The sequence below is a fragment of the Otolemur garnettii genome, unplaced genomic scaffold, assembly GCF_000181295.1.
Source record: "Otolemur garnettii isolate 467f Iridium unplaced genomic scaffold, OtoGar3 scaffold00015, whole genome shotgun sequence".
NCBI lineage: Eukaryota > Metazoa > Chordata > Mammalia > Primates > Galagidae > Otolemur > Otolemur garnettii.
In genome coordinates, this window is record NW_003852410.1 from 25,088,859 (window position 1) to 25,115,752 (window position 26,894).

The following is a 26,894-nucleotide window of genomic DNA, read 5'->3' on the forward strand; positions in this document are numbered from 1 at the left end:
GTGATGTGTGCATAATTGCCTCCTCTCCTTGGCTTTCATATTGGCATCAAATGATCCTCTCAGTAAAGCCAAACATGAGCATCTCCTATTTTTTTTCATTCCAAGAATATTAATTAACCTCACAACGAAATGGCTAAGAATGCCTTTATTTCATGGAATTCACAGTTACCTGACTGCGTAATGCCTGAAAACAGATCATTTTGCACTCTGAAAATGTGTCGTTGCTGTTGTTTTTTCCTCTCCCATTCCAAAAATTAGAATGGTCAGTGTACCAATGGTGTGGTAACCATGAATGCAAGCAGAAAGGCAGAGGAAGAAACCCAAAAGTGTTAACTAAGCAAGACTTAAAGAGATTGCAAAATACAATTGAGAAAGTCAATGCGTTATTTGAACACTAAAGAATTGATTCTACCTGGCTTAAGGGTGTGCTTTAATAATATAAGACCCAATAAGAGAATTAATTTTGAAAGAAGAGCTATAATGCATGGGACTACCATTCACAACATCAGGAAATTAAGGACATGACTAAGTCCATGTCACCTATGGACAAATACTTTGAATCTATAGTCTCACCAGGCCAAGGAGGATTTTGACCTCTGGTCTCCAATGTTTTTCTGCTACTCCCCCTAGCACAATGACTATAATAACTCTTTTGACACCATTTGTATTCAGATTAATTTTTCTAAAAATACCCCTGTAAGGGAAAAAAGAAACTTTAAGACGTCTGGAAAATCTTTCTCTTCACTATTTGAGTTATTAATAAAAAAGAATATACAATTTATGTATTTATTTAGGAAAAAGCTATCCACCAAAAACGGGTTGGGGGAAGACTTGGCATTAAAGGAAGCTAGAAAAACTGGTCAAGAGAGCAGGCAAATATGTATTGGAGTATTCTGAATGCTAATTTAGAAGAAGTAGGTCATATCATTTCTCCTGACCATGTAATGATAGTCCTTTCTTTAAATCCTTTTTGTTTCTCTCTTTAATTTGCTTTTTCTCCCTTTCTTCTTCTTTTTTTTTCCTTTTATTTTGCATAAGTGTACCCCTGGCTAGCAGACAGACTTTTTTCACCACTCCAAGCAGATACTTAATTTAACTTTACTTTCCTTTGAATGTCTGATCAGGCATTTTAAAAAGCTTACCATAGAATGTAAACTTAGTGGGAATTTAGGATTTTGCTATTTTCTTTTAAAGAATGAGAGAAAGGATGGATGAGTAGCTGACTGAATGGATTCTGTTCTGAGTGAATTGACATGTATTTGCACAACAACGCCTTGCTCTCCTAGTAGTTTTAAAATAGTTGTTTGCCTTCATTTTTCTGCTATAGTTTTATCTCATGAGATTTTTGCTATTATCTTCTTGTATTGTCAACTTGCAATTGCTATGTTGCAGGATGTGATATCAAAGGATCAATTCAACTTCATTTGCCTGACCCAAAACCATACTGTAAATCATATTCCTTCCATTGTAAAAGTAAATGACTTTTTAAAAGAATAGACTCCCGTGATCAGATCTAAAATTTTCTAAACACCGTGATAAAATCTAAATAGTCCATATTAAATGAAAGCTCATTTCCTTGTTAACTACTTCAGATGTATTTAGCATATTATGCACTAGTTAGTTGAGTATTTTCACGTCATATGTGTGTATAGATTTTTTATTACTTAGTCAAGTACAGGAAATGTATTATTGCTCACGTTGGAGTAAACACAAAAATACAAAGTGCTCTGTAAATCAATTGAGAATGCAATAACTTCAGTAAAGAAAACTAGAAATCATTTATTTGATTTGAGATCATTGGCACATCTCTATTATGATTTTTATTCAAAGCAACTGTCTTACAATGCATTACAGAAATTAACGTTGAAATAAACATCAGATGCTTATCCTCTGGGGGTATTACCATAGTAGCTTTAAATTCAAGATTTCTACAAAATACAGTGTGGTTCTTGATAGCTTTCAAAAAAGCTCTCCTCTGTGGGCCATTCACGTTATCTTAGTCCAAGGGACCGTGAAAGAATCAAGTTGTTTCTCAATTAAGTGGTCCACTGTGTGCCTCTGGGCAGTAGGCGTGGGAGGACCAGTCTTTTGCTTGCTGAGCAGAGCTCAGGCAGGGCACAACATCCCCTGCTTACTTGACTATGCCAGGAAAAATTCTTCTAGAAAAATCTGTAAACAGCCAGCTGCCATCAGTCATTGTCATTTCTTTATTTCATGTCTTCTGATGAGGCTGACTACTGTCATTGTTTGTTATTGTCCAAAGCATACATTCACTCTTGTACTGTCAAGCAGATATGACAAGCACACATTTTCCAGATAAGAAAGATACAAAGTCACCTTTTAATTTGCAGTTTGGGTTCACAGATGACTTTAGAGTTACATTAGCTATTCTCTTGCCTCTAGCATCCATCAGGAGTAGCAACAGCCGTAACTGTGCTCTACATTTCAGTGATAAAACAGCTTCCTCTAGCTTATTATAAAAAGAGTTTATGAGAGAGAAGTGTCTCTTTCAGATAGTTCATTAACAATAATAATCATAATCTTCAACAGCACAATTTTCTTCTTCACCAGCCCCCCAAAAAAATCTGCAAAAATGTAATATTACAAAATAAAAAAGAGATATTTGACCTTTTTGTCTTCAGTCTCTAAGGTATTGGAAAATTGGGTAAATCTCAAGTTAAGATTAAAACTGCAAAAATCTACATTTATTTAGTAGATATTATTGCAGACCTATCTAAATATATATATGCATATATGTGTGTGTCAGAAATAAGATTGCATAAATGTGCTTGCTGTTGAGATACGATGAAGAATAGTACATGTTTGTCCATTTGTGAGGGAGGAAGAAAGGAATATTAGACGTGAAATGATCTGAAATATCATGATCAATTAGAGAAAAACAGAAGTGGCAGAGAATCAAGTAGGGATCATATCACTTGAATTTTAATGAAGGAGATTAAATGGCTATAAAACACACATAGTGGTATCACTTTAGGAATCAGTGTTTTCCCAACGCTCTTTAAATGCCAGACCAAAATTGTTTCTAGGCAACTCTGGAGTAAGGTGGAAACTAGTTTCCACTTGAAAGTACACCTGCCTTTCATTAAGTCTGTGTGTTCATCAGCCTGTTTCTGTGCCACAGATACCACTGATAGTGCTGTAGGTTTCATAATAAAGTTTAGGGACCAATACCAGCTTTATTCAACCAAATTTAATGTGAAGTTAGTCTCCTATGCCTATGTCATAAAGGACTGCAAAATCCTTAAGCAGTTAAATCCCAGAGGTGGAACAGGTAGGATTGTTTGGAAGGTATGTTGACTTCTATCCCCTGGCTGCAGAGCCCATCAGCTCACATAGCCTACTTTTAGCACATCAGCACTTGGAGCCCTTGGAGATCAAGCAGGACTTTGGAACTACTTCCTGGTTGAAGTTAGCTCTTAAAATGTAGCCAATCTTTGATTTTTAAATAGAAGAAAAAGCAAAAATATATAGTTAATAAAAAAGAGCATTAGTATGCATCTCCCAAAGTGAGAGATAATCCAAACGTCACTGGTGTTTTAAACAGCCACCCTATCCTCCTAATTCTACTTTGCTTAACCTAATGTTCCAATTCACTTGCGTTCACTTGGCACACCCCAAATATTGGCAAAGGAAATAATTCCCAAAATGTCCTGAATTTAGGAATTTACTCCTTCATACTTTGCTCTGGGCTGTTTTCCCTCTGCTAATATCAACATGGAAGTTTTTTTTTTTTCTTCAATTGACCAATTCCAATTGTTTGCATAGGGGAGGGAATGGAGTTGCAAGTTGCAAGGAGCATTTATTTTTTAATGTTCGGCACTTGTAGAAAGAACAGACCGGGGCAGTGCAAGAATGACTGTATGGTGTTGCTTGGGAGGTGCCCACAAGTTCTTTGAAACAGAATTTGGAACAGCTGGACCACTGCAGTGTTTTATTTTAAAATAGACAACATATGTAATGCATATGGTCCTAGGCATGTATGGAGACACAGGCAGACAATCTGAATGGTATCCAAAGACACCTGCACCTAGAATTCTGTTTCCTTCTATAAGATTTTTTTTCCTCTGAGAGCACATGTTCCCACTTTTGCAAGCTACCATCTGAATCCCCATGTGTGTGACTCCTTAATAAAGTCAATGGGAACTTTCCTGGGATGGAGGTGTCGGAGGAAGTCAGTTAATAAGCATCCCCTAAGGACCTGGCTCCTCTAGGAAGTAATAGATCAGAAACTTGCCCTCAAGGAACACATTGTTTACCCAGGGATTCAATTGTATGTCTGTGTCCTGACCACAGAGAATCTGGAACATAACAAAAACACAGAGATAAGATGTAGGAACTAGTGATACAGGGGCAGAAGAGAAACAGAAAGCAAAGAGACTGGGAAGGACTCCCACCTCGAAGTGATATAGTTTAAGAAGCATGGAGGTGATGGAACATGATATAAATGCAGAGACTTCCTTGGCTTACTAACAACTTAAAACAAACTGGCTTTGCAAACACCGAGGAGCCTCCCAGTCTGCTCCGAGCTAACATTTACTGAGCCCTGACTGTGTGCCAGGTACCAGGTGCTTTCGAAGCACTTCTCATTAGATCCTCTCAACACCCAGCGAAGGTAGACCTGAACATAACCATCTTAATTTACCAGTGAGGACAAGGAGGCTCAGAAACATGAAGCAACCTGCCTCGTATCACCTACCTAATAATGGCAGAGCTAACCACAAACCCAATCTTTGTCACTCCCCTAAACCCACTGGCTTCACTCTCTGCTATTTAGCTCCCATCAAAGACACTGTTTTCAATGAATTTAGGATATCAGTATTCCATAAAATCAAGAAAGAAAAATATCTGTTGATGAAATAAATTCATTATTTTAACAAATATGTATTGAGTAAGTACTTATGAGCCAGATACTATTCTAGGTGCTGGGAATCTAGCAGAAACAAAAACTACCCAAATCCCTGCTTGGATAGAGCTTAAAAATCAGATCTCCCTCACTGACACCTTGAAATAACACTCTGGGCCTATCCCGCCTTTTTTTTTTTTTTTTTTTTTTTTTTTGTTCATATAGTCCCCCCGGGCAAAGTTTAAAGGTTTCAAGGGAGGCAGCCACCCTTTTAAGCACTCTTGAGTTGTTGGAACCATTAACATAATGAGCCTAATTTTGAGTAAATGATGATTTGGGGCATACAAAATCCAGGAGCTGTTCACTTTACTTGCTGGAAATTCCCACTGCCTTAAGCTCTATCCCACACATAGAGGTGTGCAAGGGATCTGAAGAATCATTAAATTACAGTCCAGGACAGCAGAAAGGGAACGGAAAAGCCAGCTCCTCTTATACACGAGGGAACTGAAGCTAGGAGAGAGAACTCAGCCAACATCCTACAGCTATTTAAAAACAGAGCTCAAACTAGAATCCAGACCTCCTAAATCCAGTCCCAGTCTCATGCTACATGTGGATGGCGAGAAAGAGGAACGCAAGGATAAAGGGGAAAGGAAGTTTTTATTTTGATAGGGTTACTTTTTGAAAAAGAAAACAGGCTAATCTGAAGTATATTTTTCTATAAGCCTGCTTTAAAAATGTCAGATTAAAAAATGAAATTGTTCTTTAGACTTACTCGTCTCCCAGAATTAGCGCTGTGGAGCTCTATTCATTGAGCCATTGTGATGGATTGGGGGGCGGGGGTGGGTCTGCATCCAGGGCCCCAGAGGAGCCAAATCACCTTTTCAGATCCATTTCCTGAGTGGCCAGGAAAGCAAAATAGGTCATCAGCAAAGTTTTCAAGAGGCTCAACAAATAAACAAAGAATAAGAGACTTGAAACGTGTGCCATATTTTTAACAGTTACAAAAGAGCCCCCTTCTCTCCCAGTTAAATGACCGGTTGTACTGTCGTAATTGAAGAGCAATGAAACAGCCGAGCCAAGCTGGCAGAGGAAGGCCCCGGACGATTTGTCAGCTTGCAGCCTCTTCGGAGAAATGCGGGAACATGGAGCTGATGCTAGCCAAAATGCCTGATCTGTCTGTTAAAATGGAGAGACGAAGGGTGGATGAGGCTTTTGATGAGGGTGAAACTGGATGAGCAATTTGCATAGACCCCACACTTAGTTTTTCCTGAATTACATTGACCTGGGACTGACAGGAAGGAGGTGGAGAGGGCAGAATCTGTAGGAGGAGATGGAGAGGAACCATCCATGTTGCTCCAGTGTCACTACCCCAGGGGAGACTACAGTTGGAGCAGGTTAAGACACTTGCCTTGAACCAGAGGAGTCCCACACGTGTCCTAGATAGAAGCAGCTGCTTTTCCCTCAGCACCAACTTCCCAGCACTCATGAGTCAAAGGAGGCTTGTGGTTTGGAGACCAAACAGCCAAACCGAAAGAATCCTCGTAGGTGAAGCGCCCAACCTCAAGTTGAAAGCACTTTGCAGAGGACACATTTAAATCAGTTAATACAGCAAAGAGAACTCTCTCACATTCGCTAATATAATTCCTGCACATGTGATATCCTTTCCAAAAACTTGTGTTTTATTTTCCTAATGGAGAGATTTTGCTGTTAAAATACACATTCTTCAACTTGCCTTCTGGAAACCATTGCTTCTGCATGTCTTGGGCATAAACACCACATCTTATTCAAACACTGACCACTTGCTGCTTCTTAAAAGAAGAGAACAGAGAATTTTGTTTTTAATCTAACAATGAATGAGGAGAAATCATCCTCTTAAAGTCACACTGCTACCACAACCCAAGCTTACCCCGAGCAGGGGAGAGAAAAAGAACTGCCTGGTTCCGAGGCCACATATGAAAATATTATCCAAACTACTCCCCAAGTCAGAAATGGATTTTCCCCATGTCCTAAAAGCATCTCTGGCTCCTGGCACGTCCCCGTATTCCCATGGAATGCTGGGTGCAGGACGATAAATAAAATCCTGCTCAATGTGATGGAAGCATTTTTCCTTCCTAGTATCAGCAGAGTCAGTAAGGAAGTGGTGGAGTGAGCTAATTGCTGACGCAAAGCACCTCCATTCCCTCCTCTTTAGGATCTGCTTGGTCACACACACTGGAGTTGAACTCTCTGAGTTATCTTGCCATTTGAATACAGTGTATTCTAGTTATACATGTTGTGACTAATTAGTTAGCCCTTAGGAGGTTTTGCCTACAGCCTTCACCCTGTGAGGACAAGTGTGAATGCATTGAGACTATTAATTCTCAATAAATGGCCTATCGTAGCCCTTGCTGAGTAAATTTCTGTTTGTCTTCTTTCATAAGCTTTGCTAGCTGAGTAAGCACCCTATAAGGCAATGTCCTTGACTATCACAAACTAAATTCCCATTTAACTCAATCTCCAGGTTTCAATGAAAATCTTTTTTTTTTAATTTATTTTTAATTTCGGTGGGTGGGGACTCAAATCTTTTGTGAAACCAAATTGGCAGTGGGGATTTGGAAGAAGAGGATGCACATATTGTCACTTTGCTGCAAATCAGCATAACCCTTTTTCCAGATAATCCCAATAATTGTAGAGAAATTGCTCTAGCGATAACCACTGGAATGGCAGAATCTATTAAAAACCTACCAAGCTAAATAGGCTATTATAAGCAAAGATCCGATCTGCTTTCAGTGTTTGGTGAAATGCAGGCGAAGTTCCGGTCTTGTGCTTAGTTTTTAAAGAACAACAGAAATGCACTGGAAATGTGATCATTTGATAAACATGTTGATGCCAATATATTTTTGCCTAAATGCAATAAACTCACCAGTAAGTGATGCAAGTTGACAATGGGAGGTGAAAAGACTATCTTGGGGATGTTAGTGGGCGGCAACGGGGAAACAGCAAACGTTCATAATGCCTAGTGAATTCCTGTATATTTGAAATGTCAAAGATGTTGTGATGTGTTTCTCTAAATTGTGTCTTTCTCTGCATGTATAAATGAACAGACGCAGATAGAGCCCAAAAGCATGGCATGGATGAATTTATCTCTTCCAACCCCTGTAACTTTGACCACGCTTCCCTCTTTGAGATGGTACAACGCCTTACTTTGGATCACAGACTTAATGATTCCTATTCTTGCCTGGCAAGTATATCCTTTGGTCTACAGCAATTTAAACATAACATTTTTTAAATTGAAATATTTCTCTACCTTTATGTCAGAAGCTTTTTTCTCCATTACAGAATCCCTTTAACAATTATAAATGTGTTCTTGATTTCCTGGGTTGAGATAGTTTTACTTACCAAAGAAACAAGGCTGAGCGGGAGGAAGTTATCAGTAGAAACAGATCCAATTCCCCAGCCTCCCTATCTTAGCTTCCCCCTTTTCAGCTGCTACATGAGAAATATTCCCAAGAGGGTAATCGAGTTTGGCACCTGCTTGTGGAGAACTTGTAAAAATTGCCTCCGTATCTTAGAGTTTAAGACTCCCCTCCCTTCCCTTCCCAGGCCTGGTGAGCCTATCTTAAATGAATATACTCTTTTTGTATATTTTTTAAAGATTGAAATGATTTGTAAATAAACTTCACTTTTCATAAGCTGAACTGATTTGGGCTTGCTTGTTTAGATGTTTTTGTTTTTCCTTCACAATATTCAGAGCGTTTTTTCACCCTATGAGGGAATTTATTATAGTGCTTTAGATATCTGGAATCCAGTGAGAGTACCAACATTTTCTGAAATCCTATTTTAAACCCATATATAAATTATTTAAATTCAAGGGACTGCTATTATGTCTTTATTGGATTTCTGAAGATACATTTTTGGCTTTAAACTTACCAAATTCAGAAGCCTAAAAAAGACTCAATTTATTTCCTTCTGCAAACCATACATTCTTCATTTCTTAAGGGTAAATGCTATTAATCCCACTTTATAGATGGGAATAGTGAGGGGAAAGGATAAAATGACTTTACACAGAGAAAAATGTTCATCCCTGACTTTAAACACTGAAGCTAGTTTATCTATACAGTATCTGTATTATATAATTAAGGCTAACATGTTATTGATATTAATATGTATCATGAAAACCTCTTTCTTTTTTAAATGACATGGCTATATTCTAACTCTATTCTGACCAAATTTTGTTTTTAAAAAAATTTTTTTGGTGCCAGAAGCCAACATATAAAAAATAGTAGATAAAATAGTCTTAAGAACAGAAACAGGATTATATATAATAATTTATTAATCTGTGTCTCATGAAAGATTCATTGATTATCTCAGGTTTAGAATTCCTTCATCAGAAGAATCTGAACTTTGCCAAATTGGAAAGGAATACATCACTTTGACTTAAAAAGAAAAAAAAAAGCTTACCTTGCATTGCAAGGCAATTTTTCTCAAATGTGTTTCCTACAATTTATGAGATTATTCACATAATTTTAAATTGCATTTATGAAACTTATAAGAATGTGCCTGTGAACTTCAATCATTCCTTTAATGTGTGATTCCTATTCTCTTAAGGAATTTTTAGGGGGTATATTACCTTCAAGACTTTCCACATCATCATTTTTTAAAAAACCATTTTCTTTGTTTTGAAATTTACCATGAAGGAGAGTTAGTAAATGCCTTCTGAAATTTAAACTAGAAGTGAAATAGTGAAGCTTGCTTCCCGTTAGTCACTTATAGGCTTAAAATTATGGTCTAAAATCCAAAATTAATTATGGATAGAGTAAAATAGCTTCCTTCCTCGTTTGTATACCTGTATCTATTAATCACCATCCCAAAATTTCAGAAAATAACAGAAATTAAACAGACCTTATCTCCTGCCTCTATAAATTCCATTTTCTCATTATTACAATCTTTTTTTTTCAGTTGGTTTTGGAGACCGACCAGCAGGGATACATAAATTTTTCTGTGTCTTCGACTGAGTTCCTAATTGATATTTCTTCAACTCTTTTCAAAGCAGCTATTTTGGCATCTACAAAAGACTTGGTGTCATCTGAGTCGTAGAAAATATATTTTAATCTTTCACAGCAGTGTTGTTTCTAAGATTTAGCATTTGGGGTAGCAGATGGAGTGGCAAAGAAGTTGCCTATAGGGGCAGCCCACTGCCTCGACTACTCTCCCGCCCTCTGCAGTTAACTTATAATTTGAAATAGGAAAGATGCCGTCTTTCGTCGGAGCCATCGCTTAGCTGCGTGTTGTCAGTTGAAGATTCCCCAGATCCCTAATAGATTCAAGTGTAGCGAAGGCCTCCCTTGCTGTGCTTCTGTGGCCTCGACCTGTCCTCAGTCACTTTCTCTTTTTACTTTTTCTCTCCCAAGATGGAGCAATATTTAAAAGATGACTCAGAGAAGACCCTCAAAGTAAAATTAAGTTTATATTTAAAACAACCCTGAATTTCCAGCTTACAAAGTACCATGTAGATTGGTTTATTTCTTGGATCAGACAGGAAATGAAACTTTAAAATATGATTGATTTCAGGTTCTGCCCCAGGGCAACCTTGAGTGGCCAGTCACTTTGGCTTGCTGAGCACCTGTTCTCTTAAGGACATAATGGGGGTAGCAACTTTTATCCCATCATGCTACGGAATCTGCTCTGAACTGGTGATTCCATTTGGGTTCTCTTTCATAGCAGAGTTTGGGCTGGCCTCACAGTGAGAAAATAAATAAGAAAACAAATAATCACCAGGAAAAAAATAAAACAAAACTCTACACCAGGGGATTAGAAGTCCCTCCCCGTTTATTTAAATCATATCTGACTCACAATTTGAAAACTTAGTGGTGCTGTTCTTTTTGGAGAGTTATATTATTACCTTCATTTAAAAGTGTTTTTTTTAAAAACTCTTTCCAAAGTAGAAGGATTTATGATGTCCTGGCATATATACAGACCAAGCCTAAAATTTCTTCTTGCTCCAGAGTAAACAGAAGACTTAGAATCAAACAGAGCTGGATTTGACTCCTGGCTCTGTTTTGTATTATCAGTGTGAATAACCTAACGTCCAGAATTTCCGTTTCCTTGTCTATAAAATAAAGATAAACCTCTGTCTACCTTACGGGCTCAACGGAAAGTTCCTTGTCAAGTGTAAGGCACTCTGCTAATCTGTGGCCTTAAGGTTGTGATTTCCTCTTATTAGCAACCAAGATTTAGCTCTGACCCACCCCAACACTGCTTTAAGGTGCCCAGCGCAGAGTCCAAGTCGTGGGTGAGACTCTGTCTCTAGAATCATGCTGTCTGCTAATTCAGCTCCATCACTTAATGAAGAAATTCCATGTCCTCCCTGATCTCCCTTCTCCCTTCCGTAGAGCAGGGATAACAGAACGTCCTCCCAGGTCTGTTGTGAGGAATGCGTTTAGCACAGTGTCTGGCACTTAATAAGCAATCAGGAAGTGTTGGCGCTGCCTGTGTCAGGCCCCTCTGCCAACCACTCCCAGCTCTAGCAGCTCTCCAGAAAACAACCTGTATTTAAAAGAAAGTCTCTCCTTTATTCTTCATACAGGGCTGGTTCAGTCCTGGCCAGGTGTTTGTACTAGACGAGTATTGCGCCCGAAATGGAGTTCGAGGGTGTCACCGACATCTCTGCTACCTCAGAGACTTGCTTGAACGGGCAGAAAATGGTGCCATGATCGATCCCACACTTCTCCACTACAGCTTTGCCTTCTGTGCGTCCCACGTCCATGGGAACAGGTGAGTGTGTGTCTGTGCATGAGGAGGTATTCTAAAAACAACCAAAAAAAAAGAGCATTCGCTGGTTTATGGCCGTTCCTGCTTTTAGGCTTACCCCCAACTCTGTCCATCCCTATTCCCTCAGTAGCATTCACATCCTAGACACACAAACCCAAGGAACACAGAGGTCTAACAGCTGCTTCTCCTTTCAGAGACTTAAAATGGCAAACAGGACTTCTGGGCAGTCTCTGAAATTAGGCCAATCTAGGTTCAAATTACAGCTTCTCCATTGACAGACAGCGACCTTGATTGGTAATTAAATTACTCTCTGCCACAGTTTTCTCATCTGTAAAATGGGGTTGATTGTAATCTCATGGGATTGTGGACATAAAGGGCTCAGCAGGATGCCTGAAACATGGCGAGAAATTAATAAATACTTGCCTTTGTTATCATCATTTATTCCATATTCTCCACTTTCTTAATGTCAGGCACTCTGGTACGTATTTAATATCCATGGTAACTGAAAACCAGACCCCAGACAAGGGCAGAATTACATTCACATCAGTGCTCTGAGGGAAAGGAATAAAATTCTATGATGGAATTTAATAAAGAAACATGACTCAGATGGTGTGGCAGGATGGCAAGGAAGACCTCCCTGAGGAAGTGTTGCTAGAGCTGAGAGCGAAAGCGTGTGTAGGAGTTAAGTGATTCCAGGCAAAAGGAACAGCTCGTACAAATGTCCTGCAGAAAGAGGAAACCAAGCGCCTTCTAAGAGCTGAGGCAAGCTGGGTGAAGCTGGAAGGCAAAGATGATGGTAACATTTCCAATGTAACCACACAACCTGGAAGAACTTTAGAGAGCACAGTCTAATCAACCTCCTCATTCAGTAGGTTTTATAAACAAGACCAGAATGTCAAGTCTCTTGACTCTACACTAAGTACCCTCTTTCTTTAGACCTTGCCCAGCTTCTGGAGGAAAAGATCCATGTTCTGAATAATGCAAAGCAGCAAATAATTTCAGAACATTGCCATTTGGCTCTGGAGACATGGAATAAATTTCCACACTGCCACAGCCAGCTTACTATCCTGATGTACGGAGCCACGCATTAGTATAAAGACTAGCCTGGATTGTCCCAAAGCTCCCCAACCAACAACCAGGGCAGGCACATCAAGGGAAAAAAACCAAGTGGCTTCCGAAACCCAGCCTTAGCTGAAAAAGTTGTTGTTCTGAGGAAATCCACGTGTGAGAACAATCCAGCATTGACTATTTTAATCAGAACTGTGTCAGTCTTCTTCATCTTAGCAAGCTGCAAACTCTGAAATATCTGTAGGATTTGTCCTGTGCTTTTCCTCTCTCTAGGGCTGGTAGATTTTGACGAAATGCAACTTCAACATTGAGAGCTGGATAACAATAGCATTGCAGATTCAAATATTTAACAGGCAACAAGGTTATCATCACCTCCCATTGTTACAAGGGTCAGTAGCCCAACGTGTGACCTTTTATTTGCATAAAAGATCCTCATGAAAACTCTGGTACCTGGGGGGTATCTGTGCATAATTCTGCTTTTTATAAATGTGTACACTTTGATGACTATCTGTTACAGCCACTTGGACTGAATTTTTTAAAGAGAGAGAGAGAGGGAGAAGTTACATTATATTCTCTGGGTTGTCACACTGTATTCTACATATGTTACTGAATAAGAAAGTGTTATAAAATAATGAAGTGTTTTTGTAAACTCCCTGGTAAACATCATCATGAATTATGATACACATTGTCTGGATTTCATATTGTAAGACTGCCACTTGATTCACAGTTAGGTTTATACATCTTGTCATGGAAACAGTTTTGGATTTCTTATTCTCTTTTCAGTTCTGATTTTCCTTATGCAAGTTTGCATCTTTTTTTTTCTTATTATTTTAGTTTGAAGGCATTTGCTCATGCTTTTTGATGCATCCTTCTTTTTCTTTCTTTTGTTTGTGCATGGATATGTGCTCTTGATTGTCCTATGGCTGGCCACACTCTGTGCATGCTTCACGCGACCACCCCTTCTCCAAAGTCAACAAATGCATGCGTTCCTTAGTGGGCTGCCACCAAATACAGACCCCAAAGGGAACAAAACTCCCTCCCCACCTGAACCAGAGGCTAAAAGAGATACTAGAAAGGAATCCAAAAAAAGAAAAGATTCCAAAACCCAGGCAAATCAAGAGCACAAAAGGTAAGAAGTTACGTTTATATTGGCTTGTGTTTTGCAATATCGCTGCCCTTTCCCTATCCCTTCACGCAATCACGTCCACCTTTAAAAAAAGCAAGCTTTGTGTATTCCTGAAGTCTCTGTTCCTTTAAGGGTACCTTCAAAAGTCTAATTTAAAAAAATAAATCCTAGCAATGGGCAAAAAGACCGTGAATTGGGATTAAATTTAAGTCAGGTGTTTAGTGACTTTTAAAACATGCTCATATTGAAAAGACTAATTGAGCAATATGTAAACAGAATTGTGAGTCAGATTGCTTTTTTCATGGCATCAAGTGAGGGGCCTGGTACCTTCCCAAGTCATTCATAATAAGCAACCTGTGCTTTATAATTCTGAAATTATGTTCAAAGAGCAAATAAAATGGGTTGGCATAAGATGCGCCTATACATTTATAGTAGCTCCATCCTTTTCAGCAACCCACCCCCTCAGTTCCACATTCATCTTCTAAAAAGAAATCCATCTCCAATAATGATTTATGATAATAGCACAAAGTAAAGCCTACATCTAAATTAATCATTCTTCATAGAATCACTTACATAATGAGGTCACCTTTAAGGTACTTTTTAAGTTCTAAAATTTTGTTTTTCTTGTGCTGTTTTCTACTTCCTTTAGGGATGCTACCTTTTTGGTTGATAAATTGGCAAGTTAGTGACTTTTCCCCCTTTTAAACTAGGTTTACGGATTGTTTCCAGTGTTAACCTTTTATGTCCTTCTTACTCAAATTCTGTGCCTTTACTCCAAATTAACATTGACACTTTTTGCTGTGAACTGATCATTCTGATCCTGGCCTTGCCAAGCTACCCAAAGCTCCCAAGCAGGTATGCTTTATCCATCACTATAAGTTTATTCATATAGTGAATATTATATGAATATGATATAAATATTTCTGAGTCCTGAAATGTGTAAAGGTTACTTGTAGAAAGATCAAATGAAAATGCAGACTTTCACTTTCAAGAGCATGAGGCAGGCTGTCAATCAGTGAGTGCAGGTCCCATAGTGAAGGTCAAAGAAAACCCATGTCCTTAACTGCAATATGTAAGGATAGAGGTAAGGTAGAGTCTCTATTTGTGTTTTGCTGTGAAGGTTACAAGACAACAGAAACTTACAATCATTAAAAATAAAAGTGCATAGAGAATATTGTAGGTGCCTGAAGGTCAGGTCTGAAAGATTAACTAGGCTTCAGAAAGAAACCTTCCCTGGCTGCTGTCCAAGGTGCTGCTTTTGGAAGGCTCAACATCGACTCCAAGCAAAGAACAAATGGCCGGTGTTGAAAGGCAGTGTTTGCTCCTGTCTGATCTATTTCCTGTGTGCCTGTCCTACCTGAGGAGTCTTGACTGGTGCTTTACGAGGTTCATGTATATCTGAGGACCTCTGTTTGCATTGCATTTTTTTTTTTATTGTTGGGGAATCATTGAGGGTACAGTGAGCCAGTTTATACTGCATGCCTTTGCTGGGTGAAGTTCCTCTATTAATGATGTCCCGCCCCCAAGAGGTGTGTCACACACTGTGGCTCCACACCCCCCCCAACCTCCTTCTCTCTCTCTCTTCCCCCCTCCCCCTACCATGTACATCAATTGTCCTCATTTTTTAATGAAAAAAATCACAATAAATAAGTATCAGTTGTATAGGATTCTACAGTTTACAGAGTGCTTTCAAACTTTTCAAACATTGCTATAAATTTTCCAGGTTAGTTATTTTTGCATCTTTTTGCAGATGATAAAACTGAACATCTGTAAATTTAAGTGGCAAACCCAGATATTCTGAGTCCAAAGCTCTTCCTTTTTGTGCTACTTCACCACTATACTTATGTGCTAAAACCTGAGTGTTAGAGTCTTCTGCATAATTTTGGGAGTATCAGATCCCATTTCTGTGCCTCACTTTTCTCAAAATAAGCAGGATGAATCATAGTATCAGTAACATTCCTTTACCTCCTAAAATTCTCTCCTGTGGATTACAATTTTAAAAAAATCATCAGGTTTTCATAAATAAGATTCAATCAGAATAAAGATAATCACTGCCATTTAATAAGTTCTGCTGCATGCCAGGCACTTTATGAAGTGCTGGTGACACAGGTTATTTCATTTTAACCTTATTACATCTTCAGTCCTCAAGTGAGTGTCATCATTACCCTTACCCGATAGGTGAGACACTTTAGGTTCACATAAATTCAGTCACTTGTCTAAAGCCCCATAACAAATAACTGAGCCTGATTCAAACGTGGATACTCGGCCATGGCAGCTTGCATGTATAGCCATTCTTGTTTATTGCATGTCCAGGATTAGCACTTGTATATGGTGTGGGAAGCCAAATTCAGTTATTTGATATCTGTTTCAACATTTCCAAGTGAGCTGCGACAGCAGACATCTGAATTTAAAAGTGTCCAGAAGATGCCCCAAATCAATATGGCCCACTTGGTAATTTTAGCCTTGTAAAGAAATCCAAAGCCTATCTGGAGTTTTAGACCTCCTCACAGGAGAGTCTCCTTTGAGCACTAATTAACAGCCTTTGGTGCTGGGAAAACCATAACCAACCTCTTTCACCAGCATGCCCCACTTTTGCTTGTGAAGATGTTATCTGTTTTTTACCCTAGATTTGAAAAGAATCATGACATGTAAACAAACTGCCCTTTGGCTGCATCTGACTGAACAAGCAAGCCCATTCCCGTTGTGATCTCACAACCAGCTTTGGATTTGGTGAGCGTAGACAGAGACCTGCCCCACTAGAGCTGCAGTTCATTAGTGATCACAATAGTGATTACTCGGGTGCCAGTGACCAAGTTACTCCTACCTGCTCTGGAAGCCTATGCACATCTCTATGAAAAACCATGCCTGTGTTAATCAAAAATATTCTCATCAAATGGAGACACATCTGGCCAATCAGGAAGATGTTTGCTATTCATAATTTCAAGCACTGGGAGATATGGAACCATTCACATGTTAAAATAGAGCTTCTCAACTGGAGATTATCCCCCACACACATACCTCAGAGGATGCTTGGCAATATCTGGAGACATTTGTGATTGCCACAGCTGGGGAGTGGTGGTGCTATTGTCATTAGTAGGGAGAGGCTGACGGTATTGTTAACCACCCTGCAATGCAGAGCGGCTCTCTCTGCAAGCAAAGCGTCAAATTTCAACAGTGCAGAAGTCTAGAAACCCTGTTTTAAACCAAATTCCCAGGTGGTGAGCTGGTTTTTCCCTTTTTACATGAATTTATTGTTTCCTTTAAACAGACCTACTCTATGTGTAAAGGTATAACAGGTGCCACCACTGATTTTCAAATTGTGCAGTGGTTCTCACATTCTAATGTACACATAAATCACAAGGGGAGTCTGTTAAAATGCAGAGCACTAGGCCCCATCCTAACATAATTTGCTTCCGGAGGTCTTCAATGGAACTTGGACTCTGCACTTTTAATAAGCTCTCCCTCCCAACCATGATTCTAAAGCATTTGGTCCTCAGCTACTACTTGATTGTCAAACTTGGCTGTACATTCAAATCACTTGGAAAAGCTAAAAATGCCAATGCCTGGGCCACACCTGTAGAGATTCTGACTTAATTAATGTAGAATGTAGCCTAAATATCATAAATTTAACATCTCAAGTGGTTCTAATAACATTAGTTTGAACCAACTCTTTAAAACAGAACCCATTTTCTCAAAAGAAGCAGGAGAGGGAAAGGGAAATAGGAGCATATTCAGCTGGTTGCGTTTGGCGACCATAAAATCCACAGATGCAAATTGCTGTAGCTTCTAATTTTTAAATCAGCTCCTAAGGTTGCAGTACTTAATTTTCACCATAATATTTTTAGTATTCTTTCTAGATGACATTTAGATTAGCATCACTTTGGTCACTGTCTCGCAGTGACAAGGCAATCAAACAGCTCCGATGATTGCAAGTTGCGTCAATGTTCCTTGGATCCCTTTATTATTGGGATTGGAAATTTTTTCTCATTTACATTATTATTTAACATTTCTTGAATGCCAGTGCTGCTCTTCACATATGGCCTGTGTAGAAAGTACATTGTATCAGCAATTAACAGATCCATAATGCCAACCGCCCCAACCCAGAGTAAGCTGCATAGATTGAGTCTGCCAGCAGATGTAAGAGGACATGAGTAAAAATCTCTGCAAATCTATCCAAAAAGTCTTAGGAGATGTGTTTGGAGCCAAGGTGCAGCCCATGTTCAAAGCCCATGCAATCCCTGTGTGTTAGCCTTGGAAGGACTAAACAATCCAATGAAGCTCACCTTCCCCTGTTACTCCACTAAGATCCCTAAGTTCGGAAGTGGTTCCATCCACCCAGTTGTAAAAGACAGAACCTCCTCCACTTCTTTTCCCCCTGCATGTCACAACAATTCAATTACTATACCCTTTCAATGCCCTTAAGTATCTCACAAGTTCATTATCTCTCCCTCTCTTCAATGCCACGATAATAGGGCAGGTCTCTATCTTCTATCCCTCAGACCACAGCAATTGCCATGTTAACTGTGTCCCTGCCTCCAGCACTGGGCCCTCACTCCCACCCCATGTCACATAATGGTTTATTTTGTTTTATTTTATGTTATCTTATTTTAGTGAGTGCCTACCTAGCAGTATATGAGAAATATACTCTTTCTTAATATATTCTTTTTACTCTAACCTCCCTTTCACACATGTGCATGCATACAAACACACACACACAGTGACATTGTGTATGGTGCTTTTTAACTCTTCTTCCCCCAAATAGAAAAAGGAAAAGCTGTGTAGCAAGGACAGCTCTGTTTTACTGACCTCTGAATACAGAATAGAGCAGACAGGCATGGATGAGGGTTGACAGTGACCCCTACATTCTTGGTTTCCTCTTTCTCACTAACGCATTGCACTATTGCACTTGTGAGCATGAGCACGTAGCTGATGGGCCTTCCAGCTCTGAGCAGGTGGCGGCCTTGCACATGGCTGAGTCATGCTCTCTAAATTCTGAAGAACCGGGTTTACTTAAAAGGAAGTTCTTGGAAGAGAAACTGGGGGGAGGAGGGATTTTAGACAAATTTCAAGTACAAATAAGCATCCCAGATTTCCAAGGAGAAATTCTCTTTGGAGCTTGTCTCTTTTTAACTGGTGTAGTATAGTTTGGATACTTGTCCAAATCTCATGGTGAAATTCCATCCCCAGTGTTGGAGGTGGGGCCTGATAGGAGGTGTTTGGGTCATAGGGGCAGATCCCTCATGAATGGTTCTTCTCCTCATAACAAGTGAGTTCTCCCTTAGTTTTCATAGGAGAGCTGGTTGTCTAAACATTATGGGCCTCTCTCTTGACGTGCCTGCTACCCCTTTATCCTCCGCCTTGATTGGAAGCTCCCTGAAGCCCACACCAGAAGCAGATGCTGGCACCACTCCTTTTATGTAGTCTGTGATACTATGACCCAAATAAACCTCTTTTCTTTATAAATCACTCAGCCTCCAGTATTTTCTTTTCTTTTCTTTTCTTTTTAGACAGAGTCTCATTCTGTTGTCCTGAGTAGAGTGCTGTGGCATCATAGTTCACAGCAACCTCAAATTCCTGAGCTCAGGGAATCTTCTTGCTTCAGCCTCCCAAGTAGCTGGGAATACAGGCATGCCACCAGGACTGGCTAGTTTTTCTATTTTCTTAGTAAAGATGGGGGTCCCAGTCTTGCTTAGCCTGGTCTCAAACTCTTGAGCTCAAGTGATCCACTTGTCTTGGTCTCCCAGAGAACTAGAATTACAGCCATGAACTACCATGCCCAGCCCAGTATTTCCTTTATAGGAACACAAAACAAACCAACATATCACAAGACTCTCTTCCTGAAGGAAACTTGCCCACTGAGAATAGCAGATTTTCCAACCAAGACGTGAAATCTTGTGCAATATGTTTAATTCTCTATCCCATTGGTGCAATCCTTTTAGCCATCAAATAATGTATATTTTCCTTCCAAAATTTCAACAATATGTCCTCATCCTGTGGCCATTGAATTAACTAGTACAAAATCATATTTTCAGAAGTCACACACCTTTCAGGGTGGGTGTGATACTAAAAAGACACCCATAGTACTGGTCTGACCTCTCAGAAATCTATACAAAGTCTTCAGAGTGTAATCTAAAGCTTGTCTGTGTTTGCTTAGAAATAAAGAAACCCAACTTTCCTCCTCGTACTAATCAAAAGTAAAAATCTGCATAGTACTGATTTTAGAAATTGATCCTTAAGAAAAAATGCCTGCTTTCCAGTTTTTCATATCATTTATCTAATCACCTGTCACTTCATTCAGTACCCTGGTACTGAATCAAGCCTTTGTCACTTTGATGATTATGCTTGTGCCAATAGCATCTGTATTCTTAGTGATTGTTCAGTAGAGAGAGACTCCTGAACAACTTCTATCCTTATAGAGGGGTGATGCAATCTTCTGATACTTCAGGTTATAACTGCAATTGGAAAAACCATAACAAGCTAGAACAGACTTACTGGTATATTTTCACCCCCACCTAACATCTAACCATTTTTTTTTTGAAATTAACTAATAGCCAACCCAAAGAAGCTACAATGTGCACTTGTAATGTTGCAGAAACTGCTTGTTGTTGCTTCCTCTCTTACTCTTTGTGATACAAACACTTTGATATATTTGTTTTAGCAGGGTGTCTGAGCCCCAGGGCTTTGAAGCATAATTAGAAAAGGGCATGGGCTGGAAGGGAGGACGAAGAAGGGGTGCGGCTGGCTTTCAGAATGAAGCAGTGACTATGGGATGTTTGAGTCCTAATTATAATTTATAATTAGCCTAAGACCATACACACTGTCCAGATGAGCAACCAGGGATATCTCCCTTTGAGAAGATAGGGTTTTGGTGTTACCTTGAATTTGTAGTTATTAACCACTTGAAAGACACAAAGGAAAATATTCCACACTAGAATTAAATTGAGAAGTATCATTCTAAAACTTCTTAGAATTAAAGGTTGCCCAGGGAAATCAATTTGAACAAAAAAAGGGGGGGAGGTTAAGAGAAGGTTTTTGTTCTAAATGTCCAGCTTAGGGAGCATTGCAAAGAACGTCTATGGAGATATTCTGTCCCACTCTGGGCCTTTACGTTGTCATGTTTCTGGGCTGGAACAACTTAGTAGCAAGTAGGATTCAGTTATCATGCTTGTTTAAGGACATTTTCATGGATCCATAATGCGGTCTGCGGGCATGCATCCATTTGGAGAGAGAGAATATATCATGTTTATGGTGCCTGCACCAGCATATGTGGACATTTGCATTTGGAGATGAAAGTATATTCCATCTTCAGCTGGAGTTTTACCCCTTGTTGGTAGTGACTGGAGCCTTAAAGCTGGTTGTGTGCAGAGGGGTGGACCAGACCCTCTTTCCTCTTCTGCTGAATTCATACATTTCTTTTTACACATAAGATTCTGTACTTAATTACCAAATAGATGCAATAGCAGGATATATCAGTCATTGTAAACTTTGAATTAATTCAGCATCCTGACCTTCTTGAAAAGACATCTTACCTTTGAAAAGAAGGTTTTGTGGCCTAGCTTGCAACATGATGTAGAGAACCAAGTTAGGCATCTCCGTGATCCCCTGGGTGTGGATTAACAGTGCAATGACCTAAAGAGGTAAATTCATTTCACAAAACACATCACAGCTTGAATTCTTTGACTACATTGTTCACACATGATTTCAAATATTAAACTGTAATGTTTCACATTAAAAGCTCAGTATTTAATAATATTAGATTAATCTGACAATAGACATTGATACACTCCAGCTCAGAAGTATTTGGGGAAAAGAGAACAGTCTACACAGCCAGTTACTCAAAGAATGGACAGCTGGGTTATGGCAGTTTCAATCTGACAAAAAAAAAGAAAGAAAGAAAAAGAAAAAAATCCATAACTCTGGATATATTATTATTTGTGACATGGCTCAAGACGGGAGACTGTGAGGAGAGTGAAGATGACAGAACTGGTGCTAACCATTGTGACAAGGACTTGAAGAGCAGCCGACATGACATCTTTCCTATCATGCTGCCGAACATGTCAACTTTGTGAAGGACAGTGAGGAAATGGTTTGCCGAAAACTTGAAAGGTGGATTCCAGAGATGCCAGCTGTGTCAGATGCGATATAGTCTCTGCAGCTGCAGAGACCCACTTCTGGCCCCAGTGATGGCCTGCAGGTGGGAGAGCGTCCAGTCTCCAGCGCGGCTCCAAAAGTGACTGCACTCAGCCTGCATATTGTCTCAAGTTTGCGGGATCATGATATACAGAAGGGAGATGTCAGCCAGTGTGTAGTTAGGTGGAACCCGAGACCACAGCTGCACTTCCACATGCGCTTCTCAAGCTAAGTTCAAAGGCATCTTCTACTCAGATGGAGAGTGTGGGGGAAAGAGGGGATACGGGCTTTATGAACTTACATAAAGTTGCATGATCTAAGCAGAGAGGAGGTTATTAGGGTGATGCGGGGAGCATTAAAAAGAGGAAGAGGACATCTAGAATCAAGACAGCTGCAGAAGAGGACGGAGCAGGACCGATCTTAGCCCTTAACTGTATGTCAGAGTAGCTGGGGGAGCTTCAAAAATGCCACTGTCTGAGTCCACTGCAGACAGGTTGAATCTGAGCATGGAGCGGGACCTCGGACAGTTTTGTGGTGCAGCCAAGCATTGAGACCTAGCTGCTAGGGACAAGCATATTCCATCTGTTCATTCTAGCCTTGCCTCACTTATTCAATATCAAGATTCAAGGAGAGAGTGTCCAGGTGGTGACTTGAGGTCCTACTCCAGCTTAAAGATAGAGTGGCTGTGAAGGGCAGCCACTGGCCTCCAGGAAGCCCTTCAGCATTGACAGGGAGGGAATAAGTCCCTTGATTTACCCCCAGGAGCATGGGTATCCCAAGTGTGGCCAGGGCCATCGCTCCAAATCTAGGGGCGATGGGAAGGGGTAAAGGGTGCTGAGAAGCCAAACAACAGGGGAGCGAACATACAGTCAAGAGAAGAGACAGTGAGAGATTCAGGCTCCTGGACGTGTGTTCCGTGTAGCAGACTCCTCGTCTAGCTCAAAGTTTAAAATCCACCTTCATCCTCTTCTGTTGTTCTGTGTAACTCCTGAAGTGGGAAAAGTACTGAGAAAGGGACAAGAAGCAGAGCCAGGGTTATAACAATTAGAGAATTACCCCCAATGTTTCCAGAAAGACAAACGAAATGAAACAAAAGCATGGCTTCTGAAACATACCAGTACAGTTGTACTATTTACCTTTCAACTAGCTCTACATGGAATGACACCTGGAAACAGTACAGATGCCACTTTTAGAGGGGATTGGAAGCTCAGTAAGTGGACTGTGTACCTCTTACAGAAGACCTCTTGTTCCAAGCCATTCCGATCTAAGGGAAACTGGGAACCCTGAGTCTAACACATTTTTTCAGCCACTGGAAGAGCTGCTCACCGAGTATTTTTTTGCTCTGGAACAACAGTTTTCAGAGTGTAGTCCTTCAATCAGTGACCCTAGTGGCAGCAGAAAACTCAGTAGAAATAAAAATTCTCAGGCTCCACCCCAGAACCGCTGAATCAGAAACTCTAGGTGGGGTTGGGGGGAAGGGTGTCAAGGTTGTCACAGCCCTCAGAGTGATCCAGAGGCATGCTTAAATTCGAAAACCACTGCTCTAGAAAGTCTTTCACTGATCCATGGACAACCACACTTCCCAAAATGCTTCACCAGAATTTTTCAGGGGGTAGCTCTATGGAGACCTCGCTAAACCTATAGAGGTAACACTGGAAAATTATAAGGGTCAATGACAAAGAAATTGATGTTTGACAAAATTCTCAGTAATACTTATGTCAAATTTTAAAAGGATACTTTTGATTTTTAACTCTTTGTCTTTCCTAGTTAACAGCCTAGAATCTTTAAGAAATTATATTATCCCTGCGTGTCTTTTCTTTAATTTGCAAAATAGCATCTCCCGTCACTGGTACTATTTCAGAGCAATTTCTGGCAATTAGAAACATTGAATTGTTTTATCACCTATTTCTGTTGGTGAACTCTGTACTATGATGTGCCTAACACACTGAATAAGGTTAGTTTGTTTTATTTATTTGAAATTAGAAGTATTCACACTGACCTAGGCAATCAAGAAGCAAATTTAAGAGACTACAGTAATTTTTAGTGGTTTAGCTTTTTGGCATAGTGACATTAATAGTGGTTAGAAAGTGGTCTGAGAAAAGGTTATCAGGGAATCTCTGATACCTTTAATAATTACAAATGGCAATCACCAGAACAAAAGAAAAACCATACCCCAGTGTTTCATTTGTAATAACACCCTTTGTAGTGAGAATTGACTGAAAAGGCGATCTCCACATTTAGGTTTATCATCTCCAACACAAAACAAAAAGCTGCCTCCTAACTATCTGCCTAATTGCCTTTGAAGACTTGTCAGGTAATGAATGAGAGGTTTTCCTCACAGAGAGGTTTATCTCCTAGTGACGACCACAGAGATCTCTGAGCTGTCCACGTTAAATGGTTTCCATGCTTTTTGTTGTGATCTGTAAACCCATCCCTGAACTGTAAATTGTATTTAAGAGCATTTTCCTCTGGGTTGACATCCTACAAACACAAACAAAATGCTCTGAATGGCTCCCTTTCCCCCCAACAGTGTGTGCATGCACGTGCCTGTCACATAAACACGTGTTCAGTAACCTGAATTTTCTATAAACAAAAATCAAAAGCCACAACTAATGGAAGTTGTAGATTTTAACAGAAATATGAGAAGTTAACAAAAAGACAGTGACATGTATTTTTGCAGGGCCCAGTGAATTCATCCTGAGATTCAACTATAGATTCATAGATGATTCACATAAAAAAATGTTAATAAGCTTTGTAAATTGGGGTGGCGCCTGTGGCTCAAAGGAGTAGGGCACCACCGGCCCCATATACCAGAGGTGGTGGGTTCAAACCCAGTCCCAGCCAAAAACTGCAAAAAAAAAGCAGCTTTGAAAAATAACAATTAAGATTTTTCCAGAAAATTTGAAAACAAGGGCATGTTCCTGCATTCTAGAGCCTGCTTCTCATTTGCCATTTTCCCTTCTTCCTTCCTTTAAGTTTGAGGAATATGAGAATAGACTGAACAGGATTTTACTGTTGGGGGTGTTTTTTATAAAATGAAGGAGGGGAAATTTTCTCATTTTTCTCATTTTTTTTATTATTTAAAAAGAAGGAAAGCTGACCAATTAACCCCTAACAGGAGGTACATTGCTGTCATTTGCCAAGTCTTTTGTGCAGTCAGACTGGTCTAGTATAAAGAATTTTCCCAACTTATGCTGGATCCTTGAGAAGGCCTATAAATAAGACCATTTGTTTGGTCTCAAAATGACTTGCATTTGCAAACTGAAGAATGTTCCAATAGAAGTTTTATGGTGACACACCAATCTGCAAACTGGCTCAGCCAGTAGTCAAAACAAGTCACTATGAGATCTGGGAAGCTGAAGTCTTTGAATGGGTCAGATCATCCTGCCTATAGTTTGGCACAGATGAATTTGGGCTATAAATATGCAGGCTCCTTTTATATTTTCAACTTGAATGATCCATAACAAATAGGGGAAATATGTGTGCACCTGACCGTAACACTGTAATACCATGATCAGACTGAGATCACTTGTCTATGCCAGAGACCTTTTTATTACAAAGAGCAATAGTTTGCTAAAATTGGAAAATGTGGAAAACATGAACACTTACATTAATCTGACCATCTATAATTACAAACAGAAAACTGAGCCATTAAGACATTTAACACTGAGGAAGACAGACACTTACAAGGTACCTGCTTTTTATAGGAATTTGTGTATCCAACTCAGGGATCCCCAGCACCAGTGCCTACGTAGGTGATACAAATTAGAGAGGTGGATCTAGTGAGGAGTGCCTGCCCCAGACAAGGAAGAAGCTACTGGGAGCTCATGATTCATGCCAGCTGCTCTGAATTTGCAGGAGACCCCCCCCCACCGCCGTTAATCAGAATTATATTATTAAACTTTCCTGATTTTAAAAAATATCGCCAACTAGTTCAAATTTTTTCAGAACTTGTGAGCCAAACAGAACAAGTCCACAGCTGGAATTAACCCACCAACCACCAGTTTGTACACGTTACCATTTCACAAGAAAGGAGCTACGGTTCTGCCAACATCCCTGAAACAATCACCCCAAAGCAACCCATCCCTGCAGAGCCCAGAAACAGTGGGACACTGTTTCTTCTGGAATGGACGCTTTCCACCTGCTGGCGATTTGATTTAGCGGTGTCAACACAGGAGGTTCCCATCATTTCATGATGTCTCTTCTTTCAGGCCCGATGGAATAGGAACTGTGACTGTTGAAGAAAAGGAACGTTTTGAAGAAATCAAAGAGAGACTCCGAGTTCTGTTGGAAAATCAGATTACACATTTTAGGTAAGGCTCTGGGATTTAGAGACTTACTGGGAAAGTGAGATGGGGCTGGGAGACAATTAAAGGGCTTGATTTTCCAAAACTATAAACCTATCAGAGCTACACTGATATTCAGAAATAACTCTCTAGGAAAAGCAGACCACTCAGGCATGATTCCTCAGTGGCTCAGGAGACTTGAAATTCTGAAGTTCGTTTTATCTCTACTGGAAGAATAAAGCCTTCCTCCTGTGAGCCAACCATCAGCCTATGATAAAAAGTTGGATTTGGGGTGGGCATGGTGATGGCTCATGCCTGTAATCCTAGCACTTTGAGAGGCTGAGGCTGGTGGATTGCTTTAGCTCAGGAGTTCGAGACCAGCCTGAGCCAGCAACCCCTGTCTCTAAAAATAGCTGGGCATTGTGGTGGGTACCTCTAGTCCCAGCTACTTGAGAGGCTGGGGCAAGAGGATTGCTTGAGCTCAAGAGTTTGAGGTTGTTGTGAGCTGTGATGCCATAGCACTCTACCCAGGGTGCCAGAGTGAGATTCTGTCTCAAAAAGAAGTTGAATTTGAAACTTCTTCAAGCTTCCTAAATAAAAGAATTAAAAAAAAAAAAAAAAAAAAAAAAACAATCCTGTGGATCAGATCATAGTGAACAGGAAGGAAGGA

The 26,894-nt window shown here is 39.9% G+C and overlaps 1 protein-coding gene across 6 annotated transcripts in view; it reads left to right on the plus strand.

Moving 5' to 3' along the window:
* The window catches only part of CADPS (calcium dependent secretion activator), a 484,159-nt gene that overhangs the window by 334,850 nt on the left and 122,415 nt on the right, over window positions 1–26,894 (plus strand). For 4 of the 6 annotated variants that reach the window (XM_003785525.1, XM_003785527.2, XM_012802483.2 and 1 more), the window contains 3 exons: window positions 7,948–8,084; window positions 11,430–11,617; window positions 26,150–26,251. In XM_003785525.1, the coding sequence (XP_003785573.1) occupies window positions 7,948–8,084; window positions 11,430–11,617; window positions 26,150–26,251 (427 nt within the window). Of the gene's footprint in view, window positions 1–7,947; window positions 8,085–11,429; window positions 11,618–13,652; window positions 13,812–26,149; window positions 26,252–26,894 lie in introns of all 6 variants that reach the window. The other 2 variants (XM_003785528.2, XM_003785526.2) reach the window with 2 other exon arrangements.